Here is a 16113-nt window from a genome sequence, read left to right as displayed (position 1 = left end):
CAGAGGATCCATATTCAAGCTCTAGTACTGCCAAGCTGCCACTGATGGGCACCTGAGCAAAGCCCTTAACCCTCCTTGCTCTAGGGGCAGTTAATACATGCAAAGAAAAGAATTCCTCTGTGCTGTAATGTATATGTGGTGATAAAGGCTCAAACTTTATAAAGATCCATAAATTGTGGCCATGAACTAATGCACATATTTAGCAGCAAAACTCAAATAGACTGTAGGGTTCAAATGATGATGAATTTGCTAAGAAAATATTCCACCTCCACCAACCTGGACTGTTAACACAAAGCAAATTGAATGTATAATTTTGCAAGCAATGTTAATTTTTTTTTTTTCTCACTAGCTCAGTAATATGGGTCATTGTGTGGAGACTTTAGGCACAATCCCAATTAGAGTCATTTCCACAAAATAAGGAAAAGTAAATGAATTAAACGTATGTAACAGACTAAATACTGACATACAGGTCATTTAAAGTGGAATTTTTCCTGAAAAAAAAATATATATATAGTAACCAAGTAACTTTACTGTAGATCCTCTGTAATAACGACAGACACAAAAACTCAAGAGGAGAAAAACGTCAATACTGTGTTTTATTAACTGCTAATCCGATTGCATCAGTTTCACTTTAATAATGATATTTTCGGCATCGATCTCTAAACTTAACAAACCAAGCGTGACAGTTCTCTAAGAAGGATAAATTATGGGAAAAGGGATAAGGACAGGAAGATGCTGTAGTTTGCTACGTAACATAGAGACTTTTTTTTACACAACAGCCAGCGGAGTCGCCACTGTGGAGTTTGGGTGAGGTGATGGTTTAGGGAAGCGTGGCATGTGTGTTGAGGCTGCCAGGTCACGTGTTCTGCTGAAGGCAGGGCAGGTGTTTATAAAGCCTGCAGAAGGTTGTTGGGGTGTTGGTGCATTCGCCCTCCTCTTAATGCAAGGACCAGATGCAATACAGATCCACCCTGGATTTTATAATCTGCTGCTGTTTTCTCATCGTTCCTGAAAACATGCAGAGGAACATTTAGAACTGGAATAACGTGAAATAAAGAAAATGTATTTGTGACTGAAAAAGTGAGTGTGTAATCTGAGACGCCCCGTAGAACTGCAGAAAAGTCTGAAACACTGGACACTTTTTACCAAGCTGTAGAATCGTCACAAGATGCTGAGGATTCAACGTTTCAAAGCTGTTAGCACAGTGTTAGTACAGCACAAGTGCTGTATGGGAAAGTGAATTGGGTCTCTAATGTATAAAGATTTATTTTATGATTTACAGTGTGGACTTTAAAATGTGGTGATCTGCTGTGCTGTAAAGGTGGACTGAAAAGGTTGAGACATTACTGAAACTGGTGAAACAGTAAAGTAGGTAAATGGCTGGAATACAATTTAAAAAAGTCTATAATAAACTTATCATTGACTGAAGCAATTTTGCAGTGACTCTCAGAATTCAGGATGATGCTGCATTATCTCTACTAACATTCCTAGAACTTTCATCTCTGATGGTTATCACTAGAAAAAAAAACATGGCATTGCTAACTAGAACTAAACGACCATTCATGTTTAGCTAAAAAGCACTGCACAGTGCTGTGTTAGTGAATTTATTTACGGATTTGTATGGCGCTCTTCTCTTCTGAGCAGTCGTGCTCTTTTCCTGCTAATAACCACATTATAGTGACAAGAATTTTATAGATTTCTTCCCAGCTTGAGAAAGATTGAGATTTAATTTTTTTTTTTCAATTTCAAGATTTAATTCTCTGTGTTTTCTTGTTTTGCAATGTATACAAGAATGCACAAATGCATCATTGAATTCCTTAAACCTGTTCAAACAATGGAAATGACTAATTGCAGCACCCCTTACTCACGGATACGGTCATGAATAGAAATTTGACGTATATGAATAATATCATTACAGGTCAGAAAATGTTAACATTGTGGTTTAAAAACCCACTAAAACAATTATACTATATAACATGTTCAGATAGGATCAACTTAATAATTAGTTTTAAACAATATTCTCTTTTAAAGCCTGTGTGTGTCCTTGACTTCTCTTACATCTGTTTTCCACTGTAGATGAGTCGCTGTTGCTGGGGTGGAATTCCCTCCTTTTCCTCCACTCTTTCTTTTATTCTCTCCACCTACACACACACACACACACACACACACACACATTATATAACAATATGACATTATATTTAAATTATAATATGGAAATCTAGGCAAATATAAGACAGCAAGGAAACAATAATAACAACAAATAATAATAATAAGTAAATGTAAAAAAAATAAGACAGCAAGGAAATATTAATAATAATAAAAACATAATAATAAATTATAATATGTAAATGTAAGAAAATAAGACAGCAAGGAAATAATAACAACAAATAATAATAATAAATAATAATAAATTATAATATGTAAATGTAAGAAAATATAAGACAGCAAGGAAATAACAACAACAATAATAACAACAATATATAATAGTAATAAATTATAAGATGTAAATCTAGGCAAATATAAGACAATAATACAATAATAATGATAATAATACAAGTGTGATTTAAACTGACAGAGAGGAAACACACCTTGTCTGTGGGCTCGATGTCTATTTCTATTTCTTTCCCAGTCAGAGTCTAGAGGAGTTACAAACAGCACACAGCAGATGATTAGCTAACAATTTCACATAAAGCTTAGCTCCAGTTCCCTGGTGATTAAACACAACTAGATGACTAAATGACACACACACACACACACACACACACACACACACACACACACACACACACACACACACACACACACACATCACTCCTTTAGTTATAAAGCACAGAATATGTAGAAATTTACTGCACGTGTGTTAAAAAGCAGCCGTTTAATTGTAAGAAGTTTAAATGTACACAAGTAACGTTACATCCTGCTAAAGTGCTCGGCTAAAGATGCTAGTTAACCGGCAGCGTGATTCAAACGGCGACATAATTACCGACTTCCTTCTTACCTTCACTTTAATCAGCATTGTGGCTTTTTTGTTGCTTTAACACACGCGAATAAATGCAAGAATTACAACCAATAAAGTAGGAAAAAGACAGAATATTTCTTTATCAGCAATTTCCGGGATGTAGCTTTTGCATACAATTGAAGTTCCTGTGTAACTCTCAAATAATTCCTACCAGACACAAGTCTGAATGAGTTCCGACAGAAACAACGGGACAAGATTACTTTTCTTTTTCAGTTGTAAAGAAGAACAGATGCGACAATATAATAAATAAGTACTTCTTTTCATAGATAATACATAAAAATCATGCAAACGGTATGTGTTTAACTTGAAATGGAACTAAAAGCAAAAAGCGTGTCTGCATGGGTTGCCAGGTCATGGTGGAAAATCAATAAATAAAAATCCCACCCTGTAAAACCATTTTTGGACCTTCACCACTAATAAAGCTTAATTTAATAAAGCATTTTAGAAATCACTTTTTCAATGTTACAAAATATCCACCTAAGGGATATAACTACAAACATATATTCCACATTATTCATTCCCAACCTAAACAGATCAGGATCAGAATCAGAATCCGGTTTATTGGCCAAGTTTGTTGACACTCACAAGGAATTTGGTTCCAGCTGTTTGTGACTCTCAAAAGTACAGACATAAATAACACTATACTATACAAGACAAGATAATACAGACTATACAAGGAAATGCAGATGTGATACAATATAGACAGTATGAGAATTAAATATGAATACAGAATATATGACTGGTCAGTTATGTACATAAAGTGTGAGAAGTGCATGATAGTGCAAATAACAATATTGTGTAATATTATGCTTTTGTACAATATGCAGCAGCAGTAGTGTGTGTAACATATGATGTAATGACTGACAGTTCTGATAATGCAGTACTTATAGATATGAAACAGGGAATATAATTATGGTGAGTTGTTAATCGGGGTGATTGGGAAATGGTAGTGCCCAGAAACTTGAAGGACTCCACACCAGCTGCTTCACCTCCTGCTGGTATGCAGACTCATCGCCATCTTGTATGAGCCCGATGTGCAAAGTATCTTCTGCAAATTTCAAGAGTTTAATAGTTTGGTCACTTGAAGTGCAGTCATTGGTATAGCGGGAGAATTGCAGTTGGGAGAGGACATGTCCCTGAGGAGCGCCAGTGCTGATTGTCCGAATGCTGGAGGTGACACCTCCCAGTCTCACCTGTTGTTTCCTGCCTGTCAGGAAGCTGGTGATCCACTGACAGATGGAAGGGGGTATAGTGATCTTTAGGAGTTTGGAGTGGAGAATTTCCGGAATTATAGAATTAAATACAGAACTAAAGTCGACAAACAGAATCCGGGCATATGTCCCTGGGCAGTCCAGGTGTTGCAGAATGTAGTGCAGCTTAATATTGACTGCATCATCCACTGATCTGTTTGCTCGGTAGGCAAACTGTAGGGCAGGGGTCACCAACGCGGTGCCCGCGGGCACCTGGTCGCCCGCAAGGAGCACTTAAGGCGCCCGTGAGGCACGTTCTAAAATAGCACTGGTCAAAATATAGCTACGCCTAAAAAAAATTTCTTGCTGTAGTTTTTGAATAAAAAACGCTTGCATTAACGTAGATTTTAAAATTATTATTTAATATCAATGTAAATATTAATTATTTATATTTTAATAATAATAATAATAATTATTATTATTAAAAAGTGATCTGTGCAATTTTGCTCTTGAGGAAGTTTGTATCAAACCGGTAGCCCTTCGTACTACTCAGTTCCCTTGAAGTAGCCCTCAGTCTTAAAAAGGTTGGTGACCCCTGCTGTAGGGGATCCAGCATCCGTTCTGTTACAGTCTTTATGTGGGCCAGTACCAGCTGCTTAAAGGTCTTCATGGGGACCGGGATGATTGTGGAGAGTTTAAAGCAGGAGAGGACTTCACACAGCTCCAGTGATCTGCTGATCATATGGGTGAAGATAGGAGCCAGTTGGTCAGCACATGTGTGTATACATATATATATATATATATATATATATATATATATATATATATATATATATATATATATATATATATATATGACTCTGCTATAATAAAGAGGAGATGTGAACTCCATGTGGTCTTTGAGGAAAACAACCTCCTCATCACAACCTCTTCATAAACATTTATCAGACTGTATATTTATAATCACACCCTCCAGTGTCACCCATATGAGGATGAGGTTCCCCTTTGTGTCTGGTTCCTCTCAAGGTTTCTTCCTTTACCCTCTAAGGGGGTTTTTCCTTGCCACTGCTGCCTGAGTCACCTCAGACTTGCTCATTGGGGACAAATACAAACACTTTTAAATCTATCTAATATTAATCTTGAATTTTTGCATTATATCTTATATCTTTATATTATTCTTCATAATAACCTTTTGTTCTGTGTTTATGTTCTGTAAGGCTGCTTTGAGACAATGTCAACAAACAAACAAAAAAAACAAACAAATAAAATCTTTAATCAGAGAATAAAGTAGAGATTTGCAAAGCGCCAACCTGGCAACCTCCAGACAACCGCTGCATTTTGTCGTGTCCTAGCTTTTGTAGTCCATATAGACAAAGCTTCCACTGAGTTAGCGTTGACATATTGACTTATAAAACTACACTACACACATCAGTGAACAGGTCCAAGGCAGAAACACCGCCTTTATCTGAATGTCGCTTCCTGAAAAAAATCAACCGCTATTTTTCTCTTCGTAACAACCTCCAGTGACCCTGACAGCAGCACAAGGTACATTATAACTCCTGTTTACACTGTTTACATGTGTACATGTTACATATATGTGTGAGGTTATTGTGTAGAACTGACTGTGTGATGACTGTATGTCATTCCTGTAGATATTATGAGCTTTATGGGTTTAAACAGTGAGCAATGCTAAAGCTAACTTACACCAGGAACGACACACTAATACTGTCCTACAATAATAATAATTATAATAATAATAACAACAACAATAATAATAATAATAATATGATCTTTGATAATATGATATAGTTGATCTTTGGTATCTGAAACAACCTGGTTCATGATGTATGGAGTTTTTATTGAGGGACAAGATGACACTCCTGTTTTGTTGAGAGAATTTTATCTTTACACAAAATTTGCTATAAAGCTCTATGACCCCCATATGCCATAAATTAGCTATGACATGATGATCCCATATTGACATAGCAGTTTATTAACATACTCATGCACCTCTCTAACAAATGTTGGTGTGACTTGGCTGTACTTTTTAAAGCTTGCTGATGTTTACAAGCTACAAAGTGGAAATTAAAGTCTAAATTCGTGCCGGTTGTTTCATTTTCAGGTAATATGGTTCCACTGTTTTGTTAGCAAAACCTCAGGAAAGCTCAATTTCACGATACATATAGTGCATTCTGAGGATATGTTCATGCATCCTGATATGAAATCCATTCAAGTATTAATTTTTGAATGGAGAGTAAGATTTGTTCTCCTTACTTTGTGACACGTGTGATCCATTTCCACTTCTCGTTCTTTCCCGGCAGGAATGTGAGACGGCTTTCCTATCTGTCTAAACAAATAGAAGGTACAAAGAACGCACTGCTACGCAGCACAGAGATACTGTTTTCACACATACACAGATACACTAACAGTCCCAAGGTGAAGCAGTCATGCCTCGCATCGAGAACGACATCAAACTCGACTTCAAGGACGTGTTGCTTCGTCCCAAACGCAGCACGCTCAAGTCCCGTAGCGAGGTACACGGATGTCTGTTATTTTACAATTGTTCTAAATTTGAAATAACATATTGCCTTATTAATTTAAATAATACATGCATTTAAAATGGCTGATTGTCAAAGCAATCATGTTATTTTACATTATGCATTATGCCTTTCTCTCTCTCACACTTCTGTTCTTCTGTCTTTTATACTCCTGTATGTAAGGTGGATCTGATTCGCAGCTTTAATTTCCGAAACTCAAAAGGCATTTACAGAGGGATTCCCATCATCGCTGCGAACATGGACACGGTCGGAACCTTTGAGATGGCTGTGGCGCTGCATTCGGTATGAATCTTAACACACTTCCTGTGTGCAACCTACAATATATGACTGCAATGCTGTACAATAAGAGCATTGTTAGTACAGAAAGTAATTTATTTGTTCTGGGTTAAAGCGCATGTAATCTCACAAACTTCAAATAAGTAGGTTTACTAATCCACTGTTTTTCCTCCAGTTCTCACTTTTCACTGCCGTCCACAAACATTACTCTACAGATGACTGGAAAGAGTTTGCGGCGAAGCACCCAGAATGCCTAGAGGTAAAAAAAAAACTGTACATCATAGACGATGTAATATAATTAAGTAAATAATAATAAGAATAAGAAGCCTTATAATATATAAGAAGAAGCCTTTATTTACTTACTTGTATATTTATATACTAGACGTTATTTTACATGTTAAGATGTAAACATGCACAGAGATTCCTGTGGGTATAAAAGGAATACACAAGTGATTAACTTGCAGGATGATAACAGGCTTCACATCACGCCACCTTGTCATGTTTTAATTCCTTAGTGATGATTACACTTAGTAGTGATTCTGCTCCTAAGGTCACATTCCCTCTGTGTCTGTCTGTCTGTCTTCAGAGTGTGGCCGTCAGTACGGGAACAGGCGAGAATGATTTCGAGAGACTCGTTGCTATCTTGGCAGCTGTGCCTCAGATCCAGTACGTTTGTGTTGACGTAGCGAACGGTTATTCAGAACACTTTGTGCATTTTGTCAAGGACGTGAGGCAGAAATTCCCTTCACACACCATCATGGTCAGTGATTCACCCTGAATAGCAAACACAGCACACTGTTTATACAGACTGATAGTGAGCTAGAGCAATGGGATTTGTTGTAAACATTGTTGTAAACCTCTGTCAATCAAGGCTGGTAATGTGGTCACGGGAGAGATGGTGGAGGAGCTGATTCTCGCTGGTGCCGACATCATTAAAGTGGGCATCGGTCCAGGTGATAACACTATATCATGTCGTTCAATTCTTATGATGCTAAAACAGGTGGTTTTGGGGTTAAACAGCTAGTAAATAACATCCACTGGTATCTGAGTGTTGTCAGTCATTACATATGTGTCTTAATTTATATTATAAATCACATATGCTGGTTCTTCTGCACAGGCTCAGTGTGTACAACCCGGAAGAAGACAGGAGTGGGCTACCCTCAGCTGAGTGCTGTAATCGAGTGTGCTGATGCTGCACATGGCCTGGGTGGACACATCATCTCTGTAAGATTCACTTATCTAACTAGTCCAGGGCATTTATTTAGGAGAGCAAATCTTCTTGCTAGATTTTAATCAGTTTCTTTATGCTTTCTCATCCAGGATGGAGGATGTACCTGTCCTGGTGATGTCTCTAAGGCTTTTGGTATGTTTCCCTGCTCTGGTATATGCCCCATTCTGTGTATTGCACAACGCTAGCTTTTTGCTAGTGGTTATTAAAAATAATCTGACGGTGCTATTGATAAAACTATTACTGTTATTGGGATATATTTTTGTATTCTAAATTTTGCATCCTAATTCTTCAGAAAAACCTGAGAACATTATATCTATACTGTAGAGTTGCCTAAACGTTCACTACATCTGTATATAGTCACAGTATATAGTATGGATCATGTGACAGGAATTGTGATGATCTTTGTGTCAGTGGTGTATTCTGGGCTAATGGGCTCGGCTCCATTTCCTCCAGTGAAACACTACATACTGACCTGCACCGTACTGACATTTCAGAACATGTGTGACTGTGGCAGCAACTGATATATTCAAGTGGCCAGGCTGAAATGCACAGGCTTTTTATATCTAGATAAGTTTTTCAGCCATAACACTAATGACGTTCCCTGCATGATTTTGACATGGCTGTGAGTGTCCAATTTGCATAAAGGGTGACTATTACAAATCAGCAGGTCTAGAAGGGTGTATGTATAGGCTTTAGACTTTAAAGTGTGTCAGCATAAGCTGAAAACGTCAAAATTCATCAAATAAAAGTTGTGAGTCTAGCTCTACATTTAGAAACCTCCAAAGAGATCACGATTTGGTGTTTAGTGGGAGCCAACAACTTTACACACATCACATGTGGTAGCCTAGTGGTTAAGGTGTTGGGTTACTGACCGAAAGGTTGTGAGTTTGAATCCCAGGTCCACCAAGGTGCTATTGCTGAGCCCCTGAGCAAGGCCCATAACCTTCAGCACTCTGGAGAAGGGTGTCTGCTAAATGCCATAAATCACAACAGCCTTTTACATCTGTAACCAAAGTGGGGAAAAGGTCTTGGAAAATGCTAAGAATGCATAAAACAGTTGGATAGTACCTTCTGTTCCTTGGTTGTTTAAACTGGATAAAGGGGTTTACAAACTCAGAGTTACTCTACAGCTGGGGATTTGTACATTACCAACTTACTGTAGACTGTGTAAAGTCAAGTCAAGAAGCTTTTATTGTCATTTCAACCATATATACAGTAGCTGTTGTATTACACAATGAAATAAGACAACGTTTCTCCAGGATGATGGTGCTACATAAAAAAGACAGAGCTAAGGACTTAGTGAGTTAGTCCTAGATACATAAAGTGCATCTATGCAACCTGGTGTAAATAGTGCAGGACAAGAGAGACAAGACAGAAAGACAGTGCAGGACAAAAGACAGTGCAGACAAACAATACACAAAAGACAATACACAAAAGCAGCTCAGACCAGTGTACATACTGTATATTCTGCAGTACCTGTGCAAAAAAATACGGGAACACTTACTATAGTAGCAGCAGTTATATGAGGTATTGTGATGTATTGTGCAAAACAGCAACTGACTGAAATGTGAAAGACAACATGTGCAAAGAGCAAGAACAGTGTTCAGTACAGCATGTAAACAGTTTGATATGGTGGTGCTGTAGACATGGATGTATATTGGAAGAGTGTGGATTTGGTGTAGATCAGTGCAGTGTGTGTGTGTGTGTGTGTGTATGTGTGTATGTGTGTGTTGTGCTCAGTACAGTTTAGTTCAGTTATTGAGGAGTCTGATAAAACAGAGAACAAATCCTTGAAACAGGAGGCACACAACTATGAGGACACAGCAAAAAAAACAGACGCAGGACCACAGGGGGAACAGGTGGTCCTGTTCCCCCTGAGGAGACATGAGGAACAGGTGCACAGATCACAGACAGGGTTAAAGATCGAGGGGACAAACGTAACCAACAGACACAGGATATGAACAAAGCCTGTAAAAATGCCCCTTGGTGTTCAGGAAGGAAATAGTCCAAGTCATCCATGACACATTGAAAGACCAGCATTTCTATTCTGCTCCACGTGTCTAACATTCTGTGAAATATATTTGTGTGATGGACAGGCGCAGGGGCGGACTTCGTGATGCTGGGTGGAATGCTGGCAGGTCACTCTGAGAGTGGTGGTGAGACCATCGAGAAAAACGGCAAAAAGTACAAACTGTTCTACGGCATGAGCTCCGACACGGCCATGAAGAAGCACTCAGGAGGAGTAGCAGAGTACAGGTGAGAGAAAGACTACCTACTGATCAGAAGTTCATGAGGTCAAATCCCAACACTGCTGAGCTACCACTGCTGAGCAAGACCACAACCCTTCACTGCTCAGCTGTATAAATGAGATAAATGTAAATCGCCCTGCCAAATGTCTACTAAATCCTGTATATGTAAATGTCTGCACAAACTGTACATATAATAGATTGAAATATCTCCTGGAACTGATCCAAATCACTTCCCTTTTCCATCCACACTTTCTCTTTGACTATATTTTGCAGATCGCTGGTGGAAAATTTAGAGAGTCCATGTTTAGAAGGAGGCACTTTGTACTTAGATAATGCTGTCACACAAGCCAGTAATACCATGCACTAATATACAGGGTTCCCACGCGTCCTGGAAAACCTGGAAATCCTGGAAAATTAATGACCAATGTTCCAGTCCTGGAAAACACATGGAAAATGAGAGAAAACATAAATTGTCCTGGAAAAAATCTTGTTGTCCTGGAAAATAATTTTTAAATGTTCTTGATCATTTAAGGACAGTTTACAACTGGTCGAAACAATTAACGTTAGTAACAGAAAGCGCTCTGTTCAGGGACGCTGAGTTTTGACGTTTTTTTGTTATGCTGAGAATCTCGCTGTGACGGATGACGCTGTCTTGTGTCGGCGGTTTCAGGCGCTAGGAATGGTTTAAGTGCTCGAATGTTTTCAGCAAATGGTGACGGCTAAGCAGGTTATATTAACCTTGTTAATCTGAATATCATGTGCAAGGGGAATTTACAGCAAACTAAAGCATGCATGACTGCATTGGCCTGAGAAAGGAGAGGATGTTAATATGTGCGGTCTTTTTATTTTATAAATGTTGATATTTCATTCACATGACAAATTGTCTTTAAAAGTATAGTTAAGTAATAGCCATAAAGTGTACGTTGTTTTTAAGACTTCTGGAGAGAAGAACATATTACTTTAGGCTGTGAATCTGTGAGCCTTGTATTTTTTTGCTAAATTTGAAATGTCCTGGAAAATGATCTCTGAAAAAGAGTGGGAACCCTGATATATTCTCTCTCACTCTCTCTCACAGGGCGTCTGAGGGGAAGACAGTAGAGGTGGCCTATAAAGGGCCAGTGGAGGTCACTGTGAAGGACGTACTGGGTGGAGTTCGCTCCACCTGCACCTACGTAGGAGCCGCTAAGCTGAAGGAGCTGAGTCGCCGTACAACTTTCATTAGAGTGACTCAACAACTAAACACTGTGTTTGGGAGCAACGACTAAGACTGAATGCTGGTGTGGTCTGACAGATTTAGTGCATTAGTTAAACTAAAGAGCTAAACGATGTCAGATACATGTCAGGGTTTAGAATCTATACGTCTTTTGTCTGACAATCCCTCACATCATGCACACAGAATCACACAGTGACAAACCTTTACCCATAGTAGTGTTTTGGTTGTGACTATCAGGGCTAAGAGAAATTCACCTGCTTAGCCTTCACATAAATAAACTCTTCAGATTAACTTAAAAATCTCTTGAGAATGTCAACATTTTATCTTTACTAGTAGTGTTCCTTTAATTTCATTTACTGGGAAACATTTAAAATAGAAACGTATATATAGTGAAGCACTCACTGACTTCTATAACTGCTGTTACTTCATTGACACTGTGTCTTAAAGCCAAATCCTGTTAAAAAGCCTTGTGATTTCTTCCATTTATTGTAGTAACAATTTTATTAATGTACTTTTATTATTGACCTAATGTACATAGGTCAGGTTTTAATTAATTATCAGTAGTGTTTTCTGGTTTTCTACTAAATGGACCAAATCTCCGACAGCACTTGTTACCGTTCCACATTTATTTTAATTACTTTTGTCCTCTATGCACTGATGAATAAAGGAGATGACAGTCCTCTTGGCTCTGCAGTGATCTTGTTGCTAGTTTATTGTGTGTTGCTTTTTGTGTGTGTTTTATACTATCAGTACTGATCAATTCATCAAATATTTCATTTAAGGGCTTAAAATAACAGGAAATGCAACAGTTGTGCTCATTTTTTTAGGTTCATTTATAGCTGTTCATATGTGTAAAGCCCATTTTACACCAAAAGCATTGTGTCCCTTATGCATCTGGTCATGACGAATTCATTTGTGTACTTTTCCGGCACTGATTTAGTAACATAATATAACATAATGTGCAAATGTGCATTTTCAAATATAATTTAAATATTATAAAGTTATAATATTTATTAAGTCTGTATTTATCGATAGAGACTTTTGTACGTTGCTCTGGATATGGGCATCTGTAAAAGTAAAGAAAATGCTATAGCAGAACTTTCTCTTACATAGCCTACAGTCTTCCAATTAGTGTTCAGGGCTCAGACACTGACTGTGTCTCCTCAAAGACCTGATTGCCAGGAGGGAAAAGGTGTGGCACAAAAAAACGAGAGCAAACATATGATACAGACCTGTTTTTTGTTTTGTTTTTAACATATTTTGACATTTACTGAGAAAATAACACCAAATGAATGAAGTATTTTGAGTTTTTGAGACGAGATCAATTGATGAGACGCACCTAGTGTAAGTTGAATAATGTTGTTTTTGATAATGATACTCTATTTCAGGGATGTTTTTGTGTGTGACTCTCCTGACTCTGCAACTTTATGGAGTGTGTGAGAGTTTGCAGTTAAACCAGATCTTTCAGAAAGCAGGTTAACATTGAAGTACATAGACTTTAAGGGGTAGATTTAAATTTTCTAAGTTTTTTTTTTCTGTTAGAAGCAATAGGACAGGATCGAGTGTCCTAGAATAAAAGTTCAATCGATACCAATCAAATCAATAAATCAATCAATCAATTAACAAAATAATGGCTTTCAAATAAAGCATACAGATCATGTACCCATTTTAATTGTGCATTTATAATAACTTAAAAATGCTTCAAGGTTCAATTGTTTGGCCAGATCCAGTGATTACATAGAGCAATTAAGTTAAAATTCTATAGTAAAATTAATTGATTAGCGCTGGTCATTGTGATCTGATGTGATTGGTGTTCACATTTGAAATGTCCATATTATTAATATTTTTTCAATAGTAAGATGAAGTAAAATACTAATATTTGGGTGTTAGAGACTCCCTTTGTGATAGGAAGCATTTAGACTTTTTAAAAACGCTTTAAGTTTTATTTGGCTTAATTCTGTCTCTTCAAACTTTATCAACATTTTAAACACAAATAGTTTTAATGGAATACCTGGAAATTTAGTAGTAGGATTGAAGGGTCCAGAAGTGCATTTTATAATACAAGGTGTGTCCACTAATTAGAATCACAGGTGTCTACAATCTTGTACTCAGTCAGTGGGCCTATATATAGGGCTCTAGGTAGTCACTGTGTTGTCTGGTGACATGGTGTGTACCACACCCAACATGGACCAGAGGAAGCGAATCTAAGAGTTGTCTCAGGAGATTAGAAAGAAAATTATAGACAAGCATGATAAAGGTAAAGGCTATAAGACCATCTCCAAGCAGCTAGATGTTCCTGTGACTACAGTTGCACATATTATTCAGAAATTTAAGATCCATGGGACTGTAGACAACCTCCCTGGACGTGGTCGCAGGAAGAAAATTGATGACAAATCAAAGAGACGGATAATCTGAATGGTAACAAAAGAGCCCAGAAAGACTTCTAAAGAGATCCAAGGTGAACTTCATGCTCAGGGAACATCAGTGTCATATCGCACCATCCATCGTTGTTTGAGCCAAAGTGGACTACATGGGAGACGACCAAGGAGGACACAAATCATAAAAAAGCTAGACTGGAATATGCCAAACTACATGTTGACAAGCCACAAAGCTTCTGGGAGAATGTTCTATGGACAGATGAGACAAAAATGGAACTTTTTGCCAAGGCACATCAGCTCTATGTTCACAGACGGAAAAATGAAGCATGAACACCGAAGCATGAAAAGAACACCGTCCCTACTGTGAAACATGGAGGAGGCTCTGTTATGTTCTGGGGCTGCTTTGCTGCATCTGGCACAGGGTGTCTTGAATCTGTGCAGGGTACAATTAAATCTGAAGACTATCAAGGGATTCTAGAGAGAAATGTGCTGGTCAGTGTCAGAAAGCTTGGTCTCAGTCGCAGGTCATGGGTCTTGCAACAGGACAATGACCCAAAACACACAGCTAAAAACACCCAAGAATGGCTAAGAGGAAAACATTGGACTATTCTAAAGTGGCCTTCTATGAGCCCTGACCTCAGTCCTGTTGAGCATCTTTGGAAGGAGCTGAAACATGCCGTCTGGAAAAGACACCCTTCAAACGGGAAACAACTGGAGCCGTTTGCTCATGAGGAGTGGGCCAAAATACCTGCTGAGAGGTGCAGAAGTGTCATTGACAGTTACAGGAATCGTCTGATTGCAGTGATTGCTTCAAAAGGTTGTGCAACAAAATATTAAGTTAGGGGTACCATCATTTTTGTCTAGGTCTGTTCCATGAGTTTATTTTTTTAAATAATTCCATTGAAGCATGGTTGAAAAGCAATGTCTGTGTCAGGACTCAGCCCGGACTATGGCCACGTGCATTTGTTTATGTTCCTCGTCACGTGTCTGCCCCGCCTTTGTCTGCTCCTCCCGTCTCCGCACACCTGTTTCCTATTGTTATTACCTTTGTCTATTTAACTGTGCAGCGTTGCCTTGTGCAGCGCGGAATCAACTTTTGTCTGGTCCTGTCTCTAGTCCGTGTCATGTTTCGTGGTTTTCTGTTATTAAACCCCGTTTATTTTTGCTATCCTGCGTTTGGGTCTGTTTTATCCCGCGTTCGTCACAGACTGACTTTCATTGGTTAACATTCATAGAATTTTTATTTATTATTACTTTTGTCAGATTAAAGTTTTTTCTGTGACCATTGTGAGTTTTCTTTCATTGACCGAAGAGTACCAACAATTTTGTCCACGTGTGTAAATACAGGAGCATGTAACACAATATAACTAAATACAGCCATTTATTCAGTGTTTATTTGTGTTTGTCCACTAGGTGGCAGTGTTGTATAAAATATACTCCAATCTCTTGCTCCTCAAGTCAGCAAATAGTATTGTCACATGCAAAATGTGATGCAAAAGTTGTGTGTGTGTGTGTTTATTTTTTTCGTTAAACTGAGTTTTGTGTGCTATTTTCTATTATTGCACTTGACACCATGTGCCTTGTGTTTTCAATCTTGTTCTTTCCCAAATTTTGTTGATTACCCAAATTTCATGACCCTAGGTCAGGGTGGAAACAAAGATTAACTGATCAATTGGTATCTTTGTCTTATGGCTTGTGAACTTTTACCTCTACCACAGTCTGGTACAGTGTCCAAATCACTACAGATGCTGAACCCAGCCAGTCAATCTCCTAAACCTGGGGCAGACTCTCCACCACATGCATCAGGTCATGAAGCAGACATTTGTCTACTCTTATTGCACTGGATTAATAAATATAATGTGGAAATATTTTTTAAAATATTATAAAGATAACTGTAATGCTGAACTGTCTGGATGTTCCAGTAGGTGCAGAAGAAAATTACAGTTAGTCCAGAATCTTATCTACACTTCAGCAGCTCCCAGACAATTTTTTAAATTCA

The 16113-nt window shown here is 38.1% G+C and overlaps 2 protein-coding genes across 2 annotated transcripts; one reads left to right on the top strand and one right to left on the bottom strand.

Annotated features, from left to right (window-relative positions):
- Positions 1–583: 583 nt before the first annotated feature.
- On the bottom strand, positions 584–3167 carry LOC132847996 (NEDD8). Its single transcript, XM_060873498.1, has 4 exons — positions 2999–3167; positions 2589–2636; positions 2059–2141; positions 584–1008 (listed from the first exon to the last, which is right to left on the bottom strand). Exons 1-4 carry the CDS (start codon positions 3014–3016, stop codon positions 888–890), a joined length of 270 nt encoding a protein of 89 aa, XP_060729481.1. The 5' UTR covers positions 3017–3167; the 3' UTR covers positions 584–887.
- Positions 3168–5605: 2438 nt separating this feature from the next.
- On the top strand, positions 5606–12415 carry gmpr2 (guanosine monophosphate reductase 2). The gene is made up of 10 exons (XM_060874907.1): positions 5606–5754; positions 6531–6743; positions 6930–7049; positions 7219–7302; positions 7630–7803; positions 7915–7996; positions 8161–8267; positions 8364–8406; positions 10371–10530; positions 11599–12415. The coding sequence occupies exons 2-10, from the start codon at positions 6657–6659 to the stop codon at positions 11786–11788; spliced, it is 1047 nt and encodes a 348-aa protein (XP_060730890.1). The 5' UTR covers positions 5606–5754; positions 6531–6656; the 3' UTR covers positions 11789–12415.
- The last annotated feature ends 3698 nt before the right edge of the window (positions 12416–16113 follow it).

The sequence above is a fragment of the Tachysurus vachellii genome, chromosome 7, assembly GCF_030014155.1.
Source record: "Tachysurus vachellii isolate PV-2020 chromosome 7, HZAU_Pvac_v1, whole genome shotgun sequence".
Taxonomy (NCBI): domain Eukaryota; kingdom Metazoa; phylum Chordata; class Actinopteri; order Siluriformes; family Bagridae; genus Tachysurus; species Tachysurus vachellii.
This window is presented reverse-complemented; position numbering and strand designations above follow the sequence as displayed.